This window comes from Danio rerio, chromosome 5 (genome assembly GCF_049306965.1).
Source record: "Danio rerio strain Tuebingen ecotype United States chromosome 5, GRCz12tu, whole genome shotgun sequence".
Lineage (NCBI taxonomy): Eukaryota > Metazoa > Chordata > Actinopteri > Cypriniformes > Danionidae > Danio > Danio rerio.
In genome coordinates this window covers 22,903,103-22,924,094 of record NC_133180.1, presented here as the reverse complement: position 1 = coordinate 22,924,094, position 20,992 = coordinate 22,903,103, and the positions used below count along the sequence as shown (strand labels likewise).

General features: G+C 34.9%; 1 protein-coding gene across 5 annotated transcripts in view; it reads right to left on the bottom strand.

Moving 5' to 3' along the window:
• The window catches only part of fdx1b (ferredoxin 1b), a 39,379-nt gene that overhangs the window by 12,838 nt on the left and 5,549 nt on the right, over positions 1 to 20,992 (bottom strand). For 3 of the 5 annotated variants that reach the window (NM_001100949.1, XM_073950637.1, XM_073950636.1), the window contains 1 exon segment: positions 6,763 to 7,016. In NM_001100949.1, coding sequence (NP_001094419.1) covers positions 6,763 to 6,896 — 134 coding nt within the window. In that variant the 5' untranslated portion in view covers positions 6,897 to 7,016. 5 annotated transcript variants of the gene reach the window in all.

Genomic DNA, 20,992 nt, shown 5'->3' with positions numbered 1-20,992 from the left:
TTAAATTTTTCTCAATTGTTTTAATTTGTTCTGTTATGGCTATTGATACTTGTTGTAAGGTGACCTTGGGAATCCAGAAAGGCGCCATTTACAAATAAAATGAATTATTATTATTATTAATATTATTATTATTATTGTTACTTTGGAGGCATGTTAATAAATGGCTGTCAATCAGTTAGGTTAGTGGGAGAAACGCACCTCTACATCACGTTGTTGTGGGCCACAAAATTTAAAAGATTTAGATCCTATTTTAACCTCAGGGAAATAAAAAAAGACTTTTTGTTTTCATATCACCCCAATATGACTGTGGACTATACCTACACACAATTCTATCCTAGCAGTTTACAAAAGATGATTTTCATCATATGTGCCATACTGTATATATAAAAAAGAACAAGAACACACAAACACGCCCGCCAAAAAAAACACAGGCTCTCAGTCACGCATTCACCGCGAGATGCACATTTAAAACTGCATGTCACACCTTGTGTTTCTCACAGTGAGAAGTAATGGATAAGACAATTAATGAAGAAGACAGGCATATGAAAGGAACTGTTACCCATAGATATATACAGTGTAAAAATCTCTGTTAACCATCTATTGTTGGAATCCAGCGTTGTTTTTTTAATTACATAACATCTTTAAAAATGGAAAGATAATACAACTAAATTCAAGCAGAATATAAAAAAATACAAACTACAGCATTTCAACAAAATTGTATATATTTTTAGTTTCTCTTGTTTTTTGCCATATTTGAAAATATTCCTTAATATTCTTCCCTAAAATATAAACTTGGGCTACAATTTTTTTTCCATTAGCGCAAGTTATTTTGTCAGATTAGCTCCAGATTTGGTTTCAGTACTGACTAATCTAATGTATACGCACAAATATATTATTGAAAAGCATCCTATAGAAAACATCAACTTAAATAAGAGATTTGTGTGAAGGGGTGTACTCATATACGCTGAGCCCTGTAGCTGCAAAGACATCCATTGCTGTAAATATCAACACTGCCAAAACTCGCTTAGTTCACTAGACCAGGGGTTTTCAAAGTGTGAGGCGCGCATTCCCTGGGGGGTGCCAGAGCATGTCAGGGGAGGCGCGGGAAAAAATATAATATAATAAAAATATAATTATTAAGTTTAATTATTGTATGTGTTTTTTATTATATTTAAACGTTTATTATATGCCTGCTAATACAATGGGTCGGTTTCTGAGAACCACCCCGATTCAAAGCTGTAATGAAGTTCACGGCCCTTTGGCCGCCGGGAAGGAGGCGGAGAACCGAAGCAGTTATAAAGTGATTTATTAATGACAGTGACGGCAGCTCCGTCTAAACCAAAACAAACGGACGGCAGATCCTCATGGAGACTGCCGTCAAACTGAAAGCAAAAGTAAAATATGTCCGGGTCCGGTCCTCTCGGCTTCCTCTGCCCTTGTTCCTCCTTTTATGATCCAGAGCTCCTTCCGTGGGATCTGAGGCAGGTGCTTACGCGGTGGCCTCACTCCGATCCCACGGCGCTCGGCCACGCCCCCTCGCCACAAAAGCCTTCAAGTTCAGGGCTTAAACCCAAAAGACAACGATATGATGATCAGTATTTGAGTTTATGATTTACGTGGACAGGACCAGCTGATCAACCACGACCTTTATGTGTGGTTTGTCAAAATATTTTGGCTAATGACAGCATGAGACCCACTAAACTTCCACTGTTTTGACTGGGATGGACAGTTCTATTCATATTGAACCATCATCCTAGTTTTAAAAACGTTATATTAAAATACTTGTTATTACTATGTAAATAATTGCACTTTCATGCAAATGATGATAAAAGTGAGTTAACAGTCTGGCATCTGTCTGTGTCTTTATATATACTGTGTGTATATATATATATATATATATATATATATATATATATATATATATATATATATGTGTGTGTATATGTGTGTGTGTGTGTGTGTGTGTGTGTGTGTGTGTGTGTGTGTGTGTGTGTGTGCGTGCGTGCGTGTTTGGGAGGAGGGGGGCGCCAATGGATAAGTTGTGTCAAAAGGGAGGCCCACTGTCTTAGACTTTGAAAAACCCTGCACTAGACTAATCTACAAGATGCAGCAACCCCACAAAAATACAATATAGGCAATAAAATCCAACCCACTACACTAATGTGAGTAATTTCTAATAACCGATTTAACACAAAATAAAATTTAATAAACCTCTGAAATGATCCCTACTCTGAATACATGTTCATTAAAAAAAAAAAATCATGAAAAAGGTCCCGTTTAGCAATCATTATGAGTTTACTTTCACTGTAACTGTATTAAATGGCATAATTTATATTATTATAATTCCTGCATGCCGTTGGCCAACCACTAAGCATACAGTAGTTGCTTTAGGACAAAGCGCATGAGAGAGTGAGACCAGCGATCTTTTTATGCATGAAATATTACGCATTATGGCAAGTTTTGCTTGCTAACTAAACAACTGAAAGCTTGCTAGATATAATACAGTTTTTTATTCAGAATTGTAGTATTTTAAAGTTCTATGAAGTTTTTGGTAACACTTTATAATAACTACACACAATGAATCATATACAATCTTTTTACTTGCATGCCGATTTCCTCTGTTTGTGCAAAAAAAACTTCTCGCACGTCATTAAATATACGCTGCTCAAGTGCAGATTTTCTTGTGCGCTCTCAAAAAAAAACACTGCTGAAGTGTGATTTAGTAACAAGTATGTATTTAACATTTATTAGATTTGCTAGGAATATTTATGACTACAATACTTCTGCAGAACGGCATTGATGCGTCCTGAAGTAAAGTGTAACGTCCATAAACTCCAGCAAGAAAAGATGATTGTATGCAGAACCACAGTGCTCATCATAACTGAAAACTACGTGTTTATGTCATCATACTGAAGCTCATGTTTGTTGGCCTCACGCATCGTACAGCCCTGTCAGTCAGTATTTAATCTTAAAGGGTTAAATAAATAACGCAGAGCACTACTAAGATTACAGAAATTTTTGCTCTGTTATTATTCACTGACATTTTAATATTATTTGTAGTGATTATATCCCACAAAAAAATAATGCTAATAAAAAACAAACAGCAACAACTGAGGGTTTTGAATGAGAACCTGTAATGTAGCCGTGGTGAAAATGAATTTTGGTGTGGCGCCCCGCCATGAAAGAATGAATGTATCAGAAATCATGAGTTAGCATTTAAGCAGATCACCTACTGCACCTTTAATAACCTTCAACTTAAAGATTTTTTTATTTGTGGGAAAAAAAATTTGATTTAATTTGTAACTCTTGTTTTGTGAAAAAAAAAATCTGTGATTTTTAAAAAAGGCCATATAGCCCAGCCCTATGTCACATCTAAATTTCACAACTGATGTTCCCTAGTATACGATTGTTTCTGCCCCCTCATATTTAATGTTTACTGAATAATATTGGATGTGTACCCTGACTAAAGCCCATGTGGGAACTAACATTTACTGATGGAATTAATTAGTTATGGTACTTTCCAGTGATGCTGCACACCACTGTGTGACAGACTGGCTCAGTATAATCCAGCAGATTGAGTCTGACTTTTTAAATGTTTTTGGAGATCAAAAGAGATTTGATGAAGAGAGGTCTTGTCTGGGAGGAAAAAAGACAAGAGCTTAAGCCGAAAGCAATCAGTATTCATCCAGTCCATCAAGTTGAGGCATGCAGAGATCTTATCTGAAATTACTGATGCAGTGGCAGATGGGGGAGAATGAGTTTATGTTATGAGTGCAGCAATGATAAGCGATCTGGTGTAGGTGGAGAAGTGGAAAATAAAAGCACTTCTGATCCCTGTGGTAACCCAGTGGGTTGATAAGAATGGGTCTTTTCATCTTGTTTAGTTCATTGAGCGCAAACTAGTAAAGTGGATATGACATGCACGCACTGTACACTGCTGATGAACGAGAGCATAAATGAATGCATACTGTCTAAGAATATAATGATCTAAGGTCATCGGATGTATTGAAACCAAGTAAATACTGTGCAAATACTGTGCAGTGAGGGGTCAAGTGATTCAAAGAGATGATGTGAGTAAAACAATTTAATAGAGCTGATTTAAACCTCCTTTAAAATCCATTACACTATCGTTATTTTAGGTTAGCTAACCCAAAGCATAGCATCCTATCATAATTTTTCACATTTAAAAACTATATTGATGCACTAATTCATTGCAGAAACAATTTTATATGTACAATATAAAAAATTTAGTCAAGTTTTTGAGCATATAGAAGATGGAAGTATTTCAGATTTGGACATTATGTGGAGGAGGTCACACAATTGGATGAGGTTGAGTTAATTAAGCATTTACTAACATACAATTTAACTATTAATATATGCCTGAATAATAAGATATATAAATGTTCATTTGAATGGGTTATAAGTCATTTACTTACGCATTCTGAATGATCAAATATTAGCACCAACTATTCTTAAAGAAATAATAATAGTATAGTAAATAATGCAATACTTCATTGAGTAATTAAATAATTGTCATTAAAAGTATTGAAATACAATCATTAAGCACATAACAAATGTGCTTCTAAGTCAAGAATACAGCACTTGTAGCTGTATTAATAAACTACTTACCGACGTCTACTAATGTAGAGTTGATTCTTAACAGATAATAAATTGACTATTTGCTAATAAATGATTCATAGTGTGTAGTTATAAAGTGTTAGCAAAATGGGTTGTGTACTTTTTTGTTGCTCATTTGAAGTCTTATTATTGTGGCATAGTCAGACCTTCAAACTGTCAGAAGCTTCAAAAGGCCAAAGACTTTCTGACCAACGTAAAGCAGCAAATCACAGTTCAATTTGTTAAGCTTCATGTTTAGGGACTTGACAGATCAAAATGTAAATGACAATAATAAACCAGAGGGTTTTCATTTACAGACCTCATTCAAAACCCTTGAAATCTAAATAGATATAATTTTAAGTTGATCTGTTGCTATTTGCCATATTTTAGTTTTAAAATACAGTGTATGGTCAATTAACATCACAATAAATGTTTCTAAATTTCTAAATAATTTATAATTTAAGCATAAAGAGACGGGGGGTTACATATTTATACATGGTAGGATATCAACAAAGGAACTTAATTTCACTAATAAGTTTAAACTGCTGTAACACAGCAGTTTTATAATAGCAAATATAGAGGTAAAGAAAGGTCTGCAGTTGATCTACTGACAATCCTCATTTAAAAGAACAAAGCTTATTTCCATAATAATCATCACAATCTAGCCTGAGCAGGTTTTATTTAATTATCATGACCAGGTTTTAATTATAAATAATTGTGTTTTTAATCATTGTGGCATAGTAATCAACACCATGTATATTTAATACATCCTGCCAACAGTTTAGCATCAACAACATGCACATTTAATATATCCTAGCAATATTTTAGCACCAATAGAGAGAAAAAACTGGGCTGGGTGACAAAATGGTCTCGATATTTATTGATCAAACGCCATTGTCAATGTTAATTAAAAAAATATTTGTATTGTTTACAGAGTCTTAGGTTTACTTTATCATCATTATTTACCCTTTACAGTTTGCTTTGATTGTTCAGTTTAAAAAAATTCCTAATATTCTTAAATGTATTGTTAAAAAAAATATTCAATAATTATCTATTTCGAATGATATAATTTTTTTTGCAATATCACCCAGCCCTAATGTGGAGAGATGAGAAATATGAAGATAAAGTTGGTTTTGAACAAGGTGCAATCTATACAACAAAAACCAAAGTAAACATGTTACAATGTTAACATTTAGGATTTTGTAAATACATTTTAGGATTATACCAGCAATCATTAATGACCTTTTTGTTTTTTATGTTGGTAAAATATTCAGAAAGTGCAAAAAATATAGATACTTATAGGAGGTTAAATTTTAATTATTATAATTTGGTCTGAAACATACATACGTTTTTCAGAAACTTGAAACATAATTCGGGTCTGAAGATTCTTGCTATTAATAAACAATAATTAATACTTATAGCTCAATAAACTACCAATTTGCTGCTTGCTAATAGTTAGTAAGGTTGTAGTTGGGTTTAGTGGGAATAGGTACTTAAATTAAGTGTTTTTAAGCAGAGAAAGACTGAATGGACCAAGAACTATATAATAAGAGTGTGATAATCTAAAGTGTGTTTAAAAAGAACAAGAAAAAAAAAAAAGAGTAAGAGATCACTGATCATATAGAAAGGAGCTTCCCAGAAACCCAAAGTGTTTCATTTTCACTCAAGAGAACCTGACATCAGCCATAACATATTGCCCCACAGAGGTGCTGCAAGATCTGTCGTCATAAAATCATTTTTCAGTGACCTGCACCTTCAGATTAATAATACTGTGAGGCTTTGTGCAATTAGGCTAGAGGTGTGCACATTATTATTTTAGTCACTCGACAGAAAAGAAGGAAATAAAAAAACATGAACACAGCTTCACAATATAAATAGGAAGATCAAATCTAATGGTTTACAAGTGTTTTAAAGCACCCAATAACATGGGGTTTTTATACGTAAAATAAGAAATTATTTCTTTTTTCACATAAGATAACTGCTTGAGATACGGTCAGTCAGCATAGCTCATGTTGTGCTGCATTAATATTCGTAAGGATTACAGCCATGCTATTTTTATTTTTTAGAAGTTGGAAACAAGAAAGTACTTTGATGGTACAACTTCTAGAATGCAACAAAATACTAAATAGCATATATGATACTTACCCGTTCTGCTGGGATTGACTACAGAGACTGGGAACTGTGTGATGAAATTCTGCATGGCTCCTTACGGATCCTGGGTGGCACGCGAGAAGTGAACTGGAACGGAGCAACACTCGCACACACATACGATATGCCATGCTGTCCCACTGTGCAAGTGTTAGTGCAAGCGTGCCTTTGAATGAAGAGAATCTGCATGCAATTTTGGGATGTCATTTGCTTTAAGGACAAAGCAGCAAGCTCCAAGGAGAAGGCCAACCCTAGGGCGAGCAAGGTTGAACACACAGAGATTGAGAGAGACCTTGGTGTTAAAATTCATCAAGATTTAACCAAATAAACCTGCTTGCCAGGAATCACATGCAAAAACACACAGGACTGAAGTAGAATTGAAGTAAAGTCTAGAAACATTTACTTATAAAAGACGTTTGCATTCTGTTAAACATTTTAAGGATGCTTTAAAAATATCTATTATATTAAATTGTATAAAAAAGGTCACCTTGACTTGACTGATGCGGGATCAGGGTGCAGACAAGATGTTGATCTTAGGATCAGATCAAATCATCCACCATGAGTCAGATCAGAGCTCAGAGAAGAGGCCACAATACTTTATGCAAAGTTCTTTGTTTTGTAGCATATGCAAATATTCTGACACTGATCCGTGAACTGTGAACGCTGGGTATATAGTGTACTCCACGCAATCCTTGCAATAATACCCAGCAAAAACAACAGAACTGAAGGAAGCTTAGCACTCCAGTGCATTCGTGTTTTATCACATATGTGAGGAATTATGTGAAGATAAATCTCAGATCATACTTCCAGGGTAAAAAATACAAGATACTAAAGAACAAGTAAGAGTTTGAATGGGTTTAAATTGTGTAAAAAATAACCATCTCAAAAACAAGATTTTGCCTGAAATTACATCATGCACTTGCCAAGAAAATGTCATTCTGTCATATGCCTTAGTGAGAATTTTTCTAGGAGGGGTAGTCACAAAAATATGTGTGTGAATGAGCACTATGTGTATACAATTACAAAATTTGCTGTCACAATACTATACACAAACTCTCACATTTGCTTTATAGTTCAGACATAAGGTCAAGATCATTTGGTTTAAATCTTAAAATCAGTATAGTAAGGCGCAGAATACTTTTGTCTTGGACTTCCCTACAACCCCCCTCCATTTCATTGTGGCTCAAAGATTTGGTCTTCTTTTTAAAACTTGAGAAAATTAAATACAATATCAGAGGTAGGGGAGAAAAGTTTTTGGAAAAATGGCAACAATTTATTGCATTCTTTAATCACTTAAAAACCTTAGATGTGGATTGAGTGATGGGACATGTGTATGTATGTATGTATATGGTTTGTTATTATAATTTTTTTTTTTGTATTAGTATTTTATTTTATTTATTATTATTTTGTTTATTTTATTTATTTATTTATTTATTTGTAGATGTTGATTGTTTTATTAGGGGATTGTTTTGTGGATTGTTATAAAATGTAAAATGCTATTTGCAATAAAAATTCCATGACAAAAAAAAAACAGTATAGTGGGTAGAAGTATAGATCAGAGCTGCACAATATTGGACAAATCTAACATTTCACTATATTGTTAGTCTGCGATATACAGGTATATTCCAATACGAATACAATTTTACCAGATGACTTAAATATCTTTATTTGGAAAGATCTTAATAGTTTTAGATTGGTTGGTATGATTCTGTAGGTGTTTACACCTGTATAAAATCTCATAAACAAATTAAAAGCTTGGATAAATGCAATAAAGATAAAACATTATCGAAATAAACAGAGTTTGAGACCCAATCCCAACTTTACCCCTTACCCCCTACCCCCTACCCCTCGTTTTGCATTTACGTGAAGGGGAAGGGGTGTCCTAATACACTTTAGCTTAAAGGCGTAGGGCTAAGGGGAATGGGTAGATAGGCCTTCAAACTAGGGTCAGGTGATGTTGACAAAATTGGAATCGTTTGGCTATTTGGAGCGGGTTTGCGACAGGGGCGGGGTGGAGGATCGGCGATGCTGGCTCAACATCGCGATGGACAATGGCATCGTCGTCATAGGCGGAGGTGAATTAATTATTTATGAATTACTAATTAATTCATAACAAATTAAAGGGTCACGAAACACCAAAACACATTTTTTGAGCTGTTGACAGTCGTATATGTGTCCCACACTGCTATAAACACTATTAGGACACATATATTTCACTAAAAAGTGTAAATTGGTTGTTTTTTGCGTTATTTCAAGTAAATTCGTACTTCCGGTTTGAAACGAATTTTTGAAGCAGCGTCACGGTCATGACATAATAGCGTGTATTCCAGCGTGCAGACTGGATGTCTGTGCCAGAGTGTGTCTTATTACGTCTTACAGTGTGATGCATTAATGCATGAGTAAGGCTTGGTTCAAACCAATCAGCGCGCTGTATTGTGCAACTTCATTAATATTCATTACTGTCACCGTGTTCACACGACAGAGACGCCACGTTGTGTTGGCAAAACAAGCGTGAAGTGTTGCTTTTATTGTTTGCTGCCGTTAAGTTTTGTTTTCATTTTCTCTCTGTGAGAGCTCATCTGGAGTCACGTGAGGATTAACAGTGTACGCGACGCTCGACAACAATAACTTAACTTACGTGTCTAAGGAGGATTATTGTTTACCTGAGAGCTGTTCCCATCTGCAAACGCTGAGATCCGGATTCCCTTGTAGTCTTCTCTTAATAAAGACGCGGCTCTAGTTGCTGGTGATTGTTCTGTCTCTACAGATTTGGCAAGTGAGCGACCAGTGCTCTTTGTTTATTCAGTTTGTTCGTATCGAACTAAGTTAACTATTGCACAGAGTACAAACATGTTAGCACCACAACCAAACTTTAACCTCGTGTAGGGTTTTTACCGCATTTTGTGACCGGAATAACACACGCGGCTTTCTGACGCTACCTGCCGTGTGCATCTAAGTTTCCGGGAAATGCGGAGTTTTTTTTTCCTCTCATTCGCCGTGCGGTATCAAACATTGCATGAAAAATACACGCTTAGAGCAGATCCTCGAATCAAATATCTCATTTGTCGCGAGGGGCATGAATGAATTCCCTGAATGAAAGAGCCAAACTGCTGTTAAAGTCCAACATTTAATAATTTGGCAAATGATTCGACTACAGATGTCCATGTAGGTTAAACGCCATCACTTTCTCCTGTGTGTTTATTTTGACTCTGAAACTCGTGCGAGCCCAAATAGACACTCCCACACCCTCCCACTTTAGTTCCTCCGACACTCCCCCCTAAACAGAGCTGGAAACGCCCACTTTTCGGACTTTTTCCAAAGTAGAGGTGTAAAAACACCCTGCTGAAACGAGGGGGTTTCATGGCCCTTTAATTATTTTTAGCCTACCGTTTCAACTACCTGACCCGCATGGTCTTTGTATTACCTATAAACAAATCATAAATAAATAAAGATAAATCGCACACAAATTATCACCTGCCAATCACTTTTTCCGGAGGTTGGTCAGTAAAAAAGGTGCACAACCAACAGTATCTGAGGTTTTCACTAAAATTACTAAGTACAAGTGTGAAAGTGAAAGACTAAAGCAGTGTACTGATGCTGTGACACGTAACCTGATGTATTCAAAAGACCGAAGAGTCGTTAGATAGAGACAAGATTAATTAAATATCATGTTTAACAACAATAGTGAGACACGATTGTTACAAACCCCTGATGTTAGTCTAGGGTGTGGGGTTTGACATTTATTTAATTAAAATATATTTATATAAACAGTAAATGAGTGGAAAGACAACCAAAGTAATGCCAAAAAATGTGTGCTTTTATTTACAATCCCAAAGTGAACAACAACAACGAATTAATCAAAAATAAAGAAAAAGTAAGTAAAGCAAAAATATTCTATTTACAATATGTACAACACTGAAACAAATAAAGACGGGAAAAACAAGAGAGCTGGCAAAAGGGACGCGGGCGGCGCTAAAGAAATGAAAAGAACAAAACCCAAACTAAATCTAACTTCCCAGAACCATCTAGCTAACTAACTATGTGAAAAACAGTATAATTAACACACGAAGATCTTCCGAGTCCTAACTATCTACTCTATCTATCTATCCAAAAGTACAAGGAGTGGCGCTCGCCCCTAACCTAGTGTACTAGACAGCAGAGTAGTCCTGAGTGTTGCGAAATGTATGTCACGTGACCTTCTTACCTGTCCGCTTCGTCCAAGCCTCGTAAACAACGATAAACTAAGAACAATGTACGAATAACGGACGGATAACGTGCACACAGAAACAAGCAACAACAAAACACAGTTAGACGGGGTTATTTCTAAACGCACGCGGTAAATACAAACAAGCGACAAACAGCAAAAGAGAAAATGCAAGCAAGAAAGAGCGAGTGGTCTGGCGCGCGCTTTTAAGACGGGTAGTCTTTGCTCATTGGATGTGACGTAAAAGTGACGTAACCGGGGAGGAATGACTGACAGCTGAATGGACCAATTAACAGAACCTGAGAATACATGAGAGCAGATACGGGAGAACAGAGCGAGAGAGAGAGAGAGAGAGAGAGAGAGAGAGAGAGAGAACACAGAGAAACAGAGCACAAAAAACACAAATACATAACACGATCCAGTGGTACATCCGTGATAAACTGTCCGACGTGCACTGCTCTCTGGAGCTGCTCAGCCGAGCGCATGACAGTGTCTGTGGCTGTGAGTGTGTGTGTGTGTGGTCACGTGGTTCGCGTTTTTAGCGGACAGAGGGCTGTTCAGAAATGCTTGGTAAAACAAAACGTGCATGTGGATCATTTTCATTCAAAAATGCTATTTTAATACTAAGATGTAATGGTGTAAACGGGACCGAAGTGTGTATTTTTCACGAGCGGGTTTGCGACGGGGGCAGGGCTGAGGATCGGCAATGCTGGCTCAACATCGTGTTTCCTATCGCCATCGGCAATGGACAATGGCATCGTCTATCTGCCCAACCCTACTTCAAACAGAGATTTTTCAGGACCACACTCGAAACCAAGGGGTAACAAAATTTCCCAGAATACACCAGCCACAATGGCAGCCTAGCAACAAACAAGCACTTTTTAATACAATTGTTTGTGTTTTATTGCAATGTAAAAAAAAAAACGCTGAAAAAAACAACTAAATTCCAGGATCTATAATCGATAAATCTATAATCCTAACTCCTGTATAGCCATCCCACAACATTCTGACACTCAAATACCATGTCAGAAAAGTCTAGTGGCTGAGAATGACCTTTTTAGTGTCAGCTATAATGTTAATGTTGTTTCCGTGTGTTTGCGTAGATGCATGTGGCCACTGTGTAAATGCGCAGTACAGTTATGATCTTATTGCCACATTATATCGTTATGATAACATGATATACCCCTTCAGTGATTTCCTGACAATAAATAAAAAAAAATAAAGCAACTGGAATAACTAGAGCAGTCACGATCGTCTGATCTCACATGAAGCAAGAGATCGCGATGACAGATGATGCAATGTGCAGGTGCTGTAGTGCTGTCCCAATTCTTAGGGGTGCATTTTGAAGCCCTTCCCCTTCATACTCGTTTTTAAGGGCCAAGGGGAAGGGGAAGGGGTAGGGTACAAAAATAGAATTGGGATTCAGGTAAAGTAACTAAAAAATAAAAAAACATTTTGTTCACATAATGTTCACATAAAACGATATATTATGCTGCCCTCGTATAGATAGCTGCTGTCATTGGAAACAGTTCTAAAGATCTAAAGCCATGCTGGTTAACAAATAATGAATGAACACCATAATAAATTTATTTTTCATTGTTTGTTTATAAATGCATTAAATAACAACAACTAATGGAATCTACTATAAAGTGTTTCCACGTCGTTTATGCATGTACTAAAGCCATTAAATTATTAGTTTTATTCCTAATCTTTTCAATGGTTTCTGCAGAACACCCAGAGGAATATGTTTTCCAACTAGCCATCTTTTAAGGGGTGGTCCAGAATGTAATTTTAAGGCTTGGTTGTGTTTAAAAGCTGCAAAGCAATGTGTGCTCATGTTTCACTTGAAGGAAATCATGTTATTTTTTCATATCTCACTTTGATTATACACAGCTACTCAGCTAACATGAAAATGACTAATAATAATAATAATAATAATAATAATAATAATAATAATAATAATAATAATAATAATAATAATAATAATAATGGCTAAACTAGCATTGGGCGGGTTAAAAGCTACCAAAAGAAAGACAACGCAGTATATCTGACTTCGGCATTGTTTTTTAGATAAACAAGAACGTTGGTTTCCTAATTAACTGCAAATATATTATGGTGTTCTTATACTTTAGAAGAGTCAAAAACTTACATAAAGCACATTTAAGGGCTCTTAGTTCTCACCACTTTGGATCAGCAGGAACATGACATTATGAAAGGGCTCAGCAGCTAATTGGTACTGGTGAAAAGGAAAAAGCACATTTATAAATCTTTCAATAACAACTATCAAGAGCGGTGACATCAAATGCACAAGACAGGAAAAGTCTATTTTATAAATTACAACAGCTCTCCAAAATATACTATTGGTGAGATTATTACAGCCAGCAAAAACAGACGGCAGAGTCATTAGCATTATTAACGCACCTATTTTGGTTCAACTTGACCTGCTCAGAGCAAGACTAAAACCAGCATTTCCAGCATGGGAGACGGTGCACGTAAAGCCACTTTAGCTAAATACTGCAATTTTGGGTTTAATGTAATTGCTTGCAGAAAACCACTTGACAGATCGCTTACTCATTGTATGATATTTTTGGAGATCATTTATGTGGTTATTGTTCATCTAGGTCTGACAAAATAATACCTATCTATGCTTACCAGTGAGCACTAAATAATGGATGCAACCTTTTATTTAAAAGGCATATTACACATACAAAAACAATCAAAAAATTATTTAACATTTTTTTTAATACTTTGGGATACAGAAACAATATTTTTATTTACTGTTTGCGTTTTATATATCCGATGTTAATGTGATATATACAGCTGCAGTCAGAATTATTAGCCCCCCTTTGATTTTTCTTTTCTTTTTTAAATATTTCCCAAATTATGATTAACAGAGCAAGAAAATTTTCACAGCATTTCTGACAATATTTTTTCTTCTAGAAAAAGTCTTACTTGTTTTAATTTGGCTACAATAAAAGCAGTTTTTAATAATAATAAAAAACATTTTAAGGTCGAAATATAGCCCCTTTAAGCTATATATGTTTTGATAGTCTACAGAACAAACCATCATTAAACAATGACTTGCCTAATTTTCCTAACCTGCCTAGTTAACCTAATTAACCTTGTTAGTTAAGCCTTTATATGTCACTTTAAGCTGTATAGAAGCGTCCTGAAAAATATCTAGTAAAATATTATTTATTGTAATCGTGGCAAAGATAAAATAAATCAGTTATTACAAATGAGTTATTAAAACAGTTATGTTTAGAAATGTGTTGAAAAAAATCTGCTCTCTGTTAAACTAAAATTGGGGGAAAAAATAAACAGGGGGGTTAATTATTTAGGGGGGCTAATAAATCTGACCTCAACTGTATATATAAATGTATTAATCCCTTCAACCTGCAAAAATATGGTCTTTTAAAATGAACCAGCTAACCTATCTAAAAAAAATTTAAAAAACATGGAGCTTGTTCTTCTCAGCAATATCATTAAACAGCATAACTGGTATTAAAACAAAACATAAAAAGAGCTTCTTGGTAAAGGTCAGTCTTCTAGAGTCCAATACAGCCAGGGAATCAGTTTATTATACTGATTTCCAATGTGTGATTCTGAGTAACATTGATCCATTCCTGGATAATTTACATAAAATCTATTTTCTTTGCGATCTTTCTAAGAATACGGATCGATTTTAAAGAACATCTGATACTGTACATTTCGACCATCGGGTCATTCAGGTCATCAACCTTTAACCATGTAAATATCCTGGTTCATTTCTGCACAATAACAATACTGCAGTTTTCTTTTTAAAATTCTTGTAAAAAATTAATTTTAGTTAAAAAAGATAATACATATTCTGAAACATTTTTCAACTGAATCCTTGAAATGCTTTCCCAGTCACATGAAATGGGCATAAACCAATGTGCTTCTCATTGTGATTCTGACTAAAAGATGCCTGACCCCACATGTAAGGTTCAAGGAGAGTTGGTTCACTCTGAATAAAAGAAGTGCTTCTAAGAAATACAGAACTTTATAATGGGTCTTGCAGATACAATTACAGACGCACTCCTTTTTCAAAACCAGAAAAATGTCCATCAGAAATCTCAGACAAATGCCTATTGCAAAGCAAAACCTTGCATTGGCACTGAGAATAAGGGTGCTTTCACACCTGTGGTTCTATTTATTTGGACTGGGCCAAAAGCAACAAATGCTGCATTGTATTATTTTTCTGCTGTTTTCTATACTTTCCACACCACGCTGATTGCTTTGGTCCAAACCAGTTGAAACAAACCAAAATGCAGTCCTGTGACAACACCCACATCAATTGTTGTCAAGATGTGTAACTGAATGCATTTCCTAAATTGCTTTTCGATTGGACAGAATACAACACCCTAAAAGGCAAATAGAACTACCAATGTAACTTTAAGAAAACAGATTACTGTCAGAGTTGCAGTGGTGATGTAGAGAGTGCACAAGAGACAGACAGATAAATCCACAAAAGGTCTCCAAGCGGCTTAATAGCAAAGGCAACCCTCACAATCCGTACACAATAGGGGTGTAACAGGTTGATCCGTGATTCGTTTGGATTACAACACACGTGACCCACAGATTAATCTATTTTTGGACTTGTGGATTAATCCTAAATTTGTAAAGATCACAGAGAGATCGCCTCTCGCGTTATTCAAATCACATGTATGAAAGCATTTAGGCTTTCCTGTAAAATATAATGACGACGGAAGAGGTTTTGGTAGGTTATTCGAGATGTGGTGGGTTTCATTAAAGGTGTTTTCTGTCAATACTCTTTTAGCCTGCATTAATGCATTCAGTGCAAGCTGTGCGATATCGGGATCTCAACACCCACACGACATCTAAATGATGGTGATTTGCATGTTTATTAATCCTTTGAACCACTGCATTCAAATCTGTTTGAAAAAACGCAAAAAATCAAGAAAGACATTGAGCTTTTAGCCTGTTGAGTTACTTATGAGTTTAACATTGTCAAATAAAATATAAGTACCGGGGTAACAGTTTATAGTTTAGATAAAAACCACTGTTGTTAATGGTAAAGATTACATTTGCATTGAAATACATATGCATTTAACGGCGCTAAAAAATAAAAGTTGTTGGCAGCACTTACATTATTAAACCAAAAGGTGGTCACAATCAGCCAAAAAAAATATGCCACTAAATAATTCTTCAGAAATGATCCATCTAGCAATAAAACATGAAGTTTTATGAGTGAATAACTAAATCATTTATTGAAAATTAAACTATCAATAAATACTTCTTGTAAAAACTATAATGTTATATTTATACGTTTAGCATTATCAGCAACAGTAGTACTGAACATTTTACTATTTATTTTTATGCAGCTGATTATTTCTTCATTTTATTTTTAAGTTCTGTTTATTAAACCAAAAAGTTTCTTGCAGTGCTGTTTTTGTTATAAATGGAAAGCAAATTTCGTATGTCTATTGGCTGATCCGAAAAATGGTCCGATCCATGACTGAAAAACCATCATGTGATCCAAACAGTGAGAACTGTAATCTGTTACACCACAATTCTTCAATAATAACCGAACAGAAAGAGAACTGGTGTGGCATGGTGGCACAGCAGTTAGCATTGTCGAGTCCCCGGCCAGGTGGTATTTCTGTGCGGAGATTGCATGTTCTCCCACCGACACAGCACAATAAAACCCAAACACCCAACACCCGCACAAAAACAATACGGTGGTTTATACCACTGTGGCTACCCAGATAAATCAGGAACTAAGCCAAAGAAAAGCGAGTCTGTAAGCGAGTGAGTGAAAGAAAACTGGAGGGAACCTAAATACACAGGTTAATAAATGACTAAAATGGAAAACAGGTGATCCAGATACTGATTCTGGCATGAAATAGAAAAAAGGAAACTAAATCAAACAGAAACCAATGAAACCAAATCCAGAACTTTGACAATTCTGATGTAAGCTAATGGTACTATTTCAGTGCAGATTTTCTCTCTCCAAAAGTTGAGCAAATCCTCAACAAATTACTAAAATTAAAAACAAACTGTTAACACGAGTGACCATTTTGTTTTTGACCAAAGTTGCGGTTTGAAAAAACACTAATAAATTTGCTGTTGAAAGAGAGATATTTAGCAAGTTTAAGGTCCAGATCATAAATGCTGCAGAAATGTAAAACATGTTTTGACTGGAAATTACATTGGCAAATATCTGAACACCTGTAATTTATACCAAATACCTGTAATTTGCTTAAACCTTTTATTTGCATTTTATCTATTTATACATTGTTTAAGCCTCACTATCTTATTAATTATTTAAGGTTCACGTGTTGTTGTAAGGAATTGGATGCAAGCAATGTAAAGCCTAATGGTTCCTGTCAAGTTTTTTTTTTTACCACATCTCATTTTTTGCATGAATTATATAGCAAAGAACCGTATCACTTCTTGTGGTTGTTTGGTTGTAAAATATTCATTGCAGACCAAGCAGAGATGTCTGTAATTCATTACAATTAAAATTCTATAAATGTTGAAATTAGAAGATCCAAACAGAGAACAGGCAGTGTTTTCCCACTTTCCTGGATAACAGTAAGAGATTTGTAATAAGAAGTAGGAGGACAAAATGATTTTAAAAAAATATTTTCAGACCTCTTGGGAGACATACTAACAGAAACATTTCATGTTTTACATCAGTCAGCTTCCTGAAGGCTGGTGTGAAGGATTTTAACCTTCAGTTGATAACGTGTTCATTACCATGAACTTGATGGCCTTGAGTAAACTGAGCAGTTCTTTAACCGAACAACTAAAACCCACTATTTAAAAAACAACCACTCCAAACACAAAAACAAGAACCAACACCAATAAAAATGAACACAAGATTCACAGATCATCAGTTAGAGCTGACAGAATTGGCAGATTTGTTTTTAGTCATTGGTCTGATTTGGTTCACTTGTTACATATTACACTAGAGGTTCACCTTATCTGCATAAATTAATTTAATTAAGGATGTACAATAATGGATTTTGGCCAATATCCAATACAAAGATTTAAATCTACATTCATATTATATTTCACTTTGTGTACTGGACTCATTATGGCCTTTTTAAAGCAATAGCTTGTTTATACATTTTGTGTCCAACGTCTTGTTTGAAAAGACAATGATATGGTCCATTTGTTGAATTTAAGTTACATTGCATCTACATGCCAACTAACTCTCATTAGATTATAAGTAATTAGATTATACTGTTAGGTTGGGGTTAGGGTTAGTGTAAATTGACATGTACTTGCAAAGTTTCTTATAGTCTGTCTGTTTAGCAGTATCAACAAATATTAAGCAGTCTACTAATAGTCAAATGGACCATCAAAAAAATGTTACCCACTAAATTAGCCTACTGAATTTTAGGATCAGATGGAATTATTTAATCTGATATGATATTAAAGATTTTAAATGCTCTACTGCAACAAAGCTGTACACACAGGAAGCACAACCACAGTGCGAACAGCCTGAACATGTATCAGGGGCAGCGCTTCCTTATGAAAAATAGCAGTTGCCATACCCTAGCCCAAATAAATCAGATGGTTTTACACATATTTATTCAATAATAAGCATTGAAAGAGCTTGTCACTAAAACTTTGTGATGCAACTAGATAATAAACCGTCAGCAAAACTTCACCTCCCCTGATGTGGAGACCTCCACCTTTTCATAATGCAAGGGTAAATAATGAATGAATAATAACTGATGTTTGAATAGTTCAGTGTTGTATTAGAAAAGTTTGTCATAGTTATAGCCAATATAGGGACCTTTTGTATGTTTTAAATGTCATTTGCATACAGCACCTCATCTTTTATGTAATGAGATTTTGGCAAAGTCAATTAAACAAGAAAAACTAAGCACCCATTTAGCGCCCACTTAATAAAACATTAATGAAAGGCAAGACTAATGCAATGCACTTGACATCTCGAGATACAGTTGATATATTGACAGACACTTCTTTGTATTCTGAAGGTGGTGCCGTCGTGTATCAGAATAATAATGCACAAATACACACAACCAGCCTGGTGACAGAGTGGTTTGATGAATATGAAAGTGGTTGAGCATCTCCCATGGCCTGCACAGCCACCTGAACTATATATTATTGAGCCACTTTGGGGTATTTTAGAGGAGTGAGTCTGGAAACGTTTCCCTCCATCAGCATCACTTAGTGACCTGGCCACTATTCTGACAGCAGAATGGCTCAAAATCCCTCTGGCCACTGTGTAGGACTCGAAACCGTCATTCCCAAGATAAACTGATGCTTTATTGGCCATAAAAGGAGGCTCTACACCATACTAATGAATTATTGTGGTCTACAACCATCATTCTACAACCCCTGTAAATCAGTATATGATCCAAAAACTGTAAAATTCAGACATGATGATCTTGACGGTGGAGAAGGCATAGTATTTTTGTTAGTTGCTTTAGATAAAAGCTTCAATTTAGACCATACTTTTTACAGCAGCAAATTTTATATGGGATGAAAAGTGTCTTTGCATATGTAACAAATGGTTGAATTAGCTGAAATGACAATGAGCAGCATCACTGCTGTGTTTCCCAGTCCATTATTTTGCATGACACTTTTTCGCATAATGAGATGTGACAAATGTGTTTACTTCTCCGTTTAGAAAAAAACGGGTTCCCTGGGGTTGGTCATGATCAGATAAAAGAAGGACTTTTCAGAAGATTAAGCTGTCTTGATATTATTGGTGTGCTATTTTGGTAATGATTTGAAAGGGCAAAGCACATCTGATATTTTGCTAAAATATTGATCAGAGGCGACAGATTAATTTTTATGCATGTTGTCACTGCTCATTGGCAAGTAAACAGTAAAGAGGAACTGTATTCTACAGTACTTATTGCATGTACTAATCTTAGGCCAATTCTGAACAGAAAAGTAAAAGAGTCCATTACATCTTTTGAGACATGAGCACAAAATGTTTGTTTCTTCTATTTATTTATATATATAAATTATTTATTTTATATATATATATATATATATATATATATATATATATATATATATATTTATATATATATATATATATATATATATATATATATATATATATTTATATATATATAAACAAGATGATTTAAAGGAATAGATCACGCAAAACTAAATATTTACTCACCATTAAATCACCCGCAATTGGCTGCAAATCTTTGTGATTTTCTTTTTTCTGTTGAGCAAAAAAAAAAGATATTCTGATCATTGTTAGAAACTGGTATCCACAGACATCTATCTGGTGAACTATCTTTTTAAACTAGATTATACTGCGTTTTTAACATTTATTTTCAAGCAATGTATACAAAAACAGCAAAGAGAGTGGTCTAACTTTACTTTATGACAGGAATTATCAAAGTGTGAGTTCAAAGGTCTGAATCTGAATATTCATGAATGTCAAAGGTCCAAAAAAATCGTTAAATCAAACTTGTTTTAATAAGCATACAATTATTATTAAAGATGATATTTTGAAAAATGTTGGAAACCTGTCATTTTTTACTTTCACAGTAAAAAAAACAAATACTATGGATGTCTAAATGTAACAGGTTTATAACATTTTTTTCTAAATATCTTCTTTTATGTCTAATAGAATAAAAAAAATCATAAAAGTTAAAAAAAAAAGATGAATAATTGATGAAAGAATTCTAATTTTTCAGAAAGAAACTATGACTGAAATGAGAATGCAAGAGGACATGTCTTTTAGCACACGCGGGTAAACAAAGCATTGTTTAGTACCATTATCACAGTAATCGTCACTCACCACAGAGGGATTCGCTCATGCAAATATGTCTGATAATCTAATAATCCATATTATTTGCTAATATTTGAGAAATGTAGCCACAGCCAGCCTCTTTGTGTTCCTTTTCTATTTTAATTGTTTTTTGTTTCTCACACTGATTTGTTGCTGAAAAACCAATCAGAGCATTCTTTTCAGCCAACACTACACTCTGAATCAGACCAACTTCAAGTGACATTAACCAGACAAGAAGC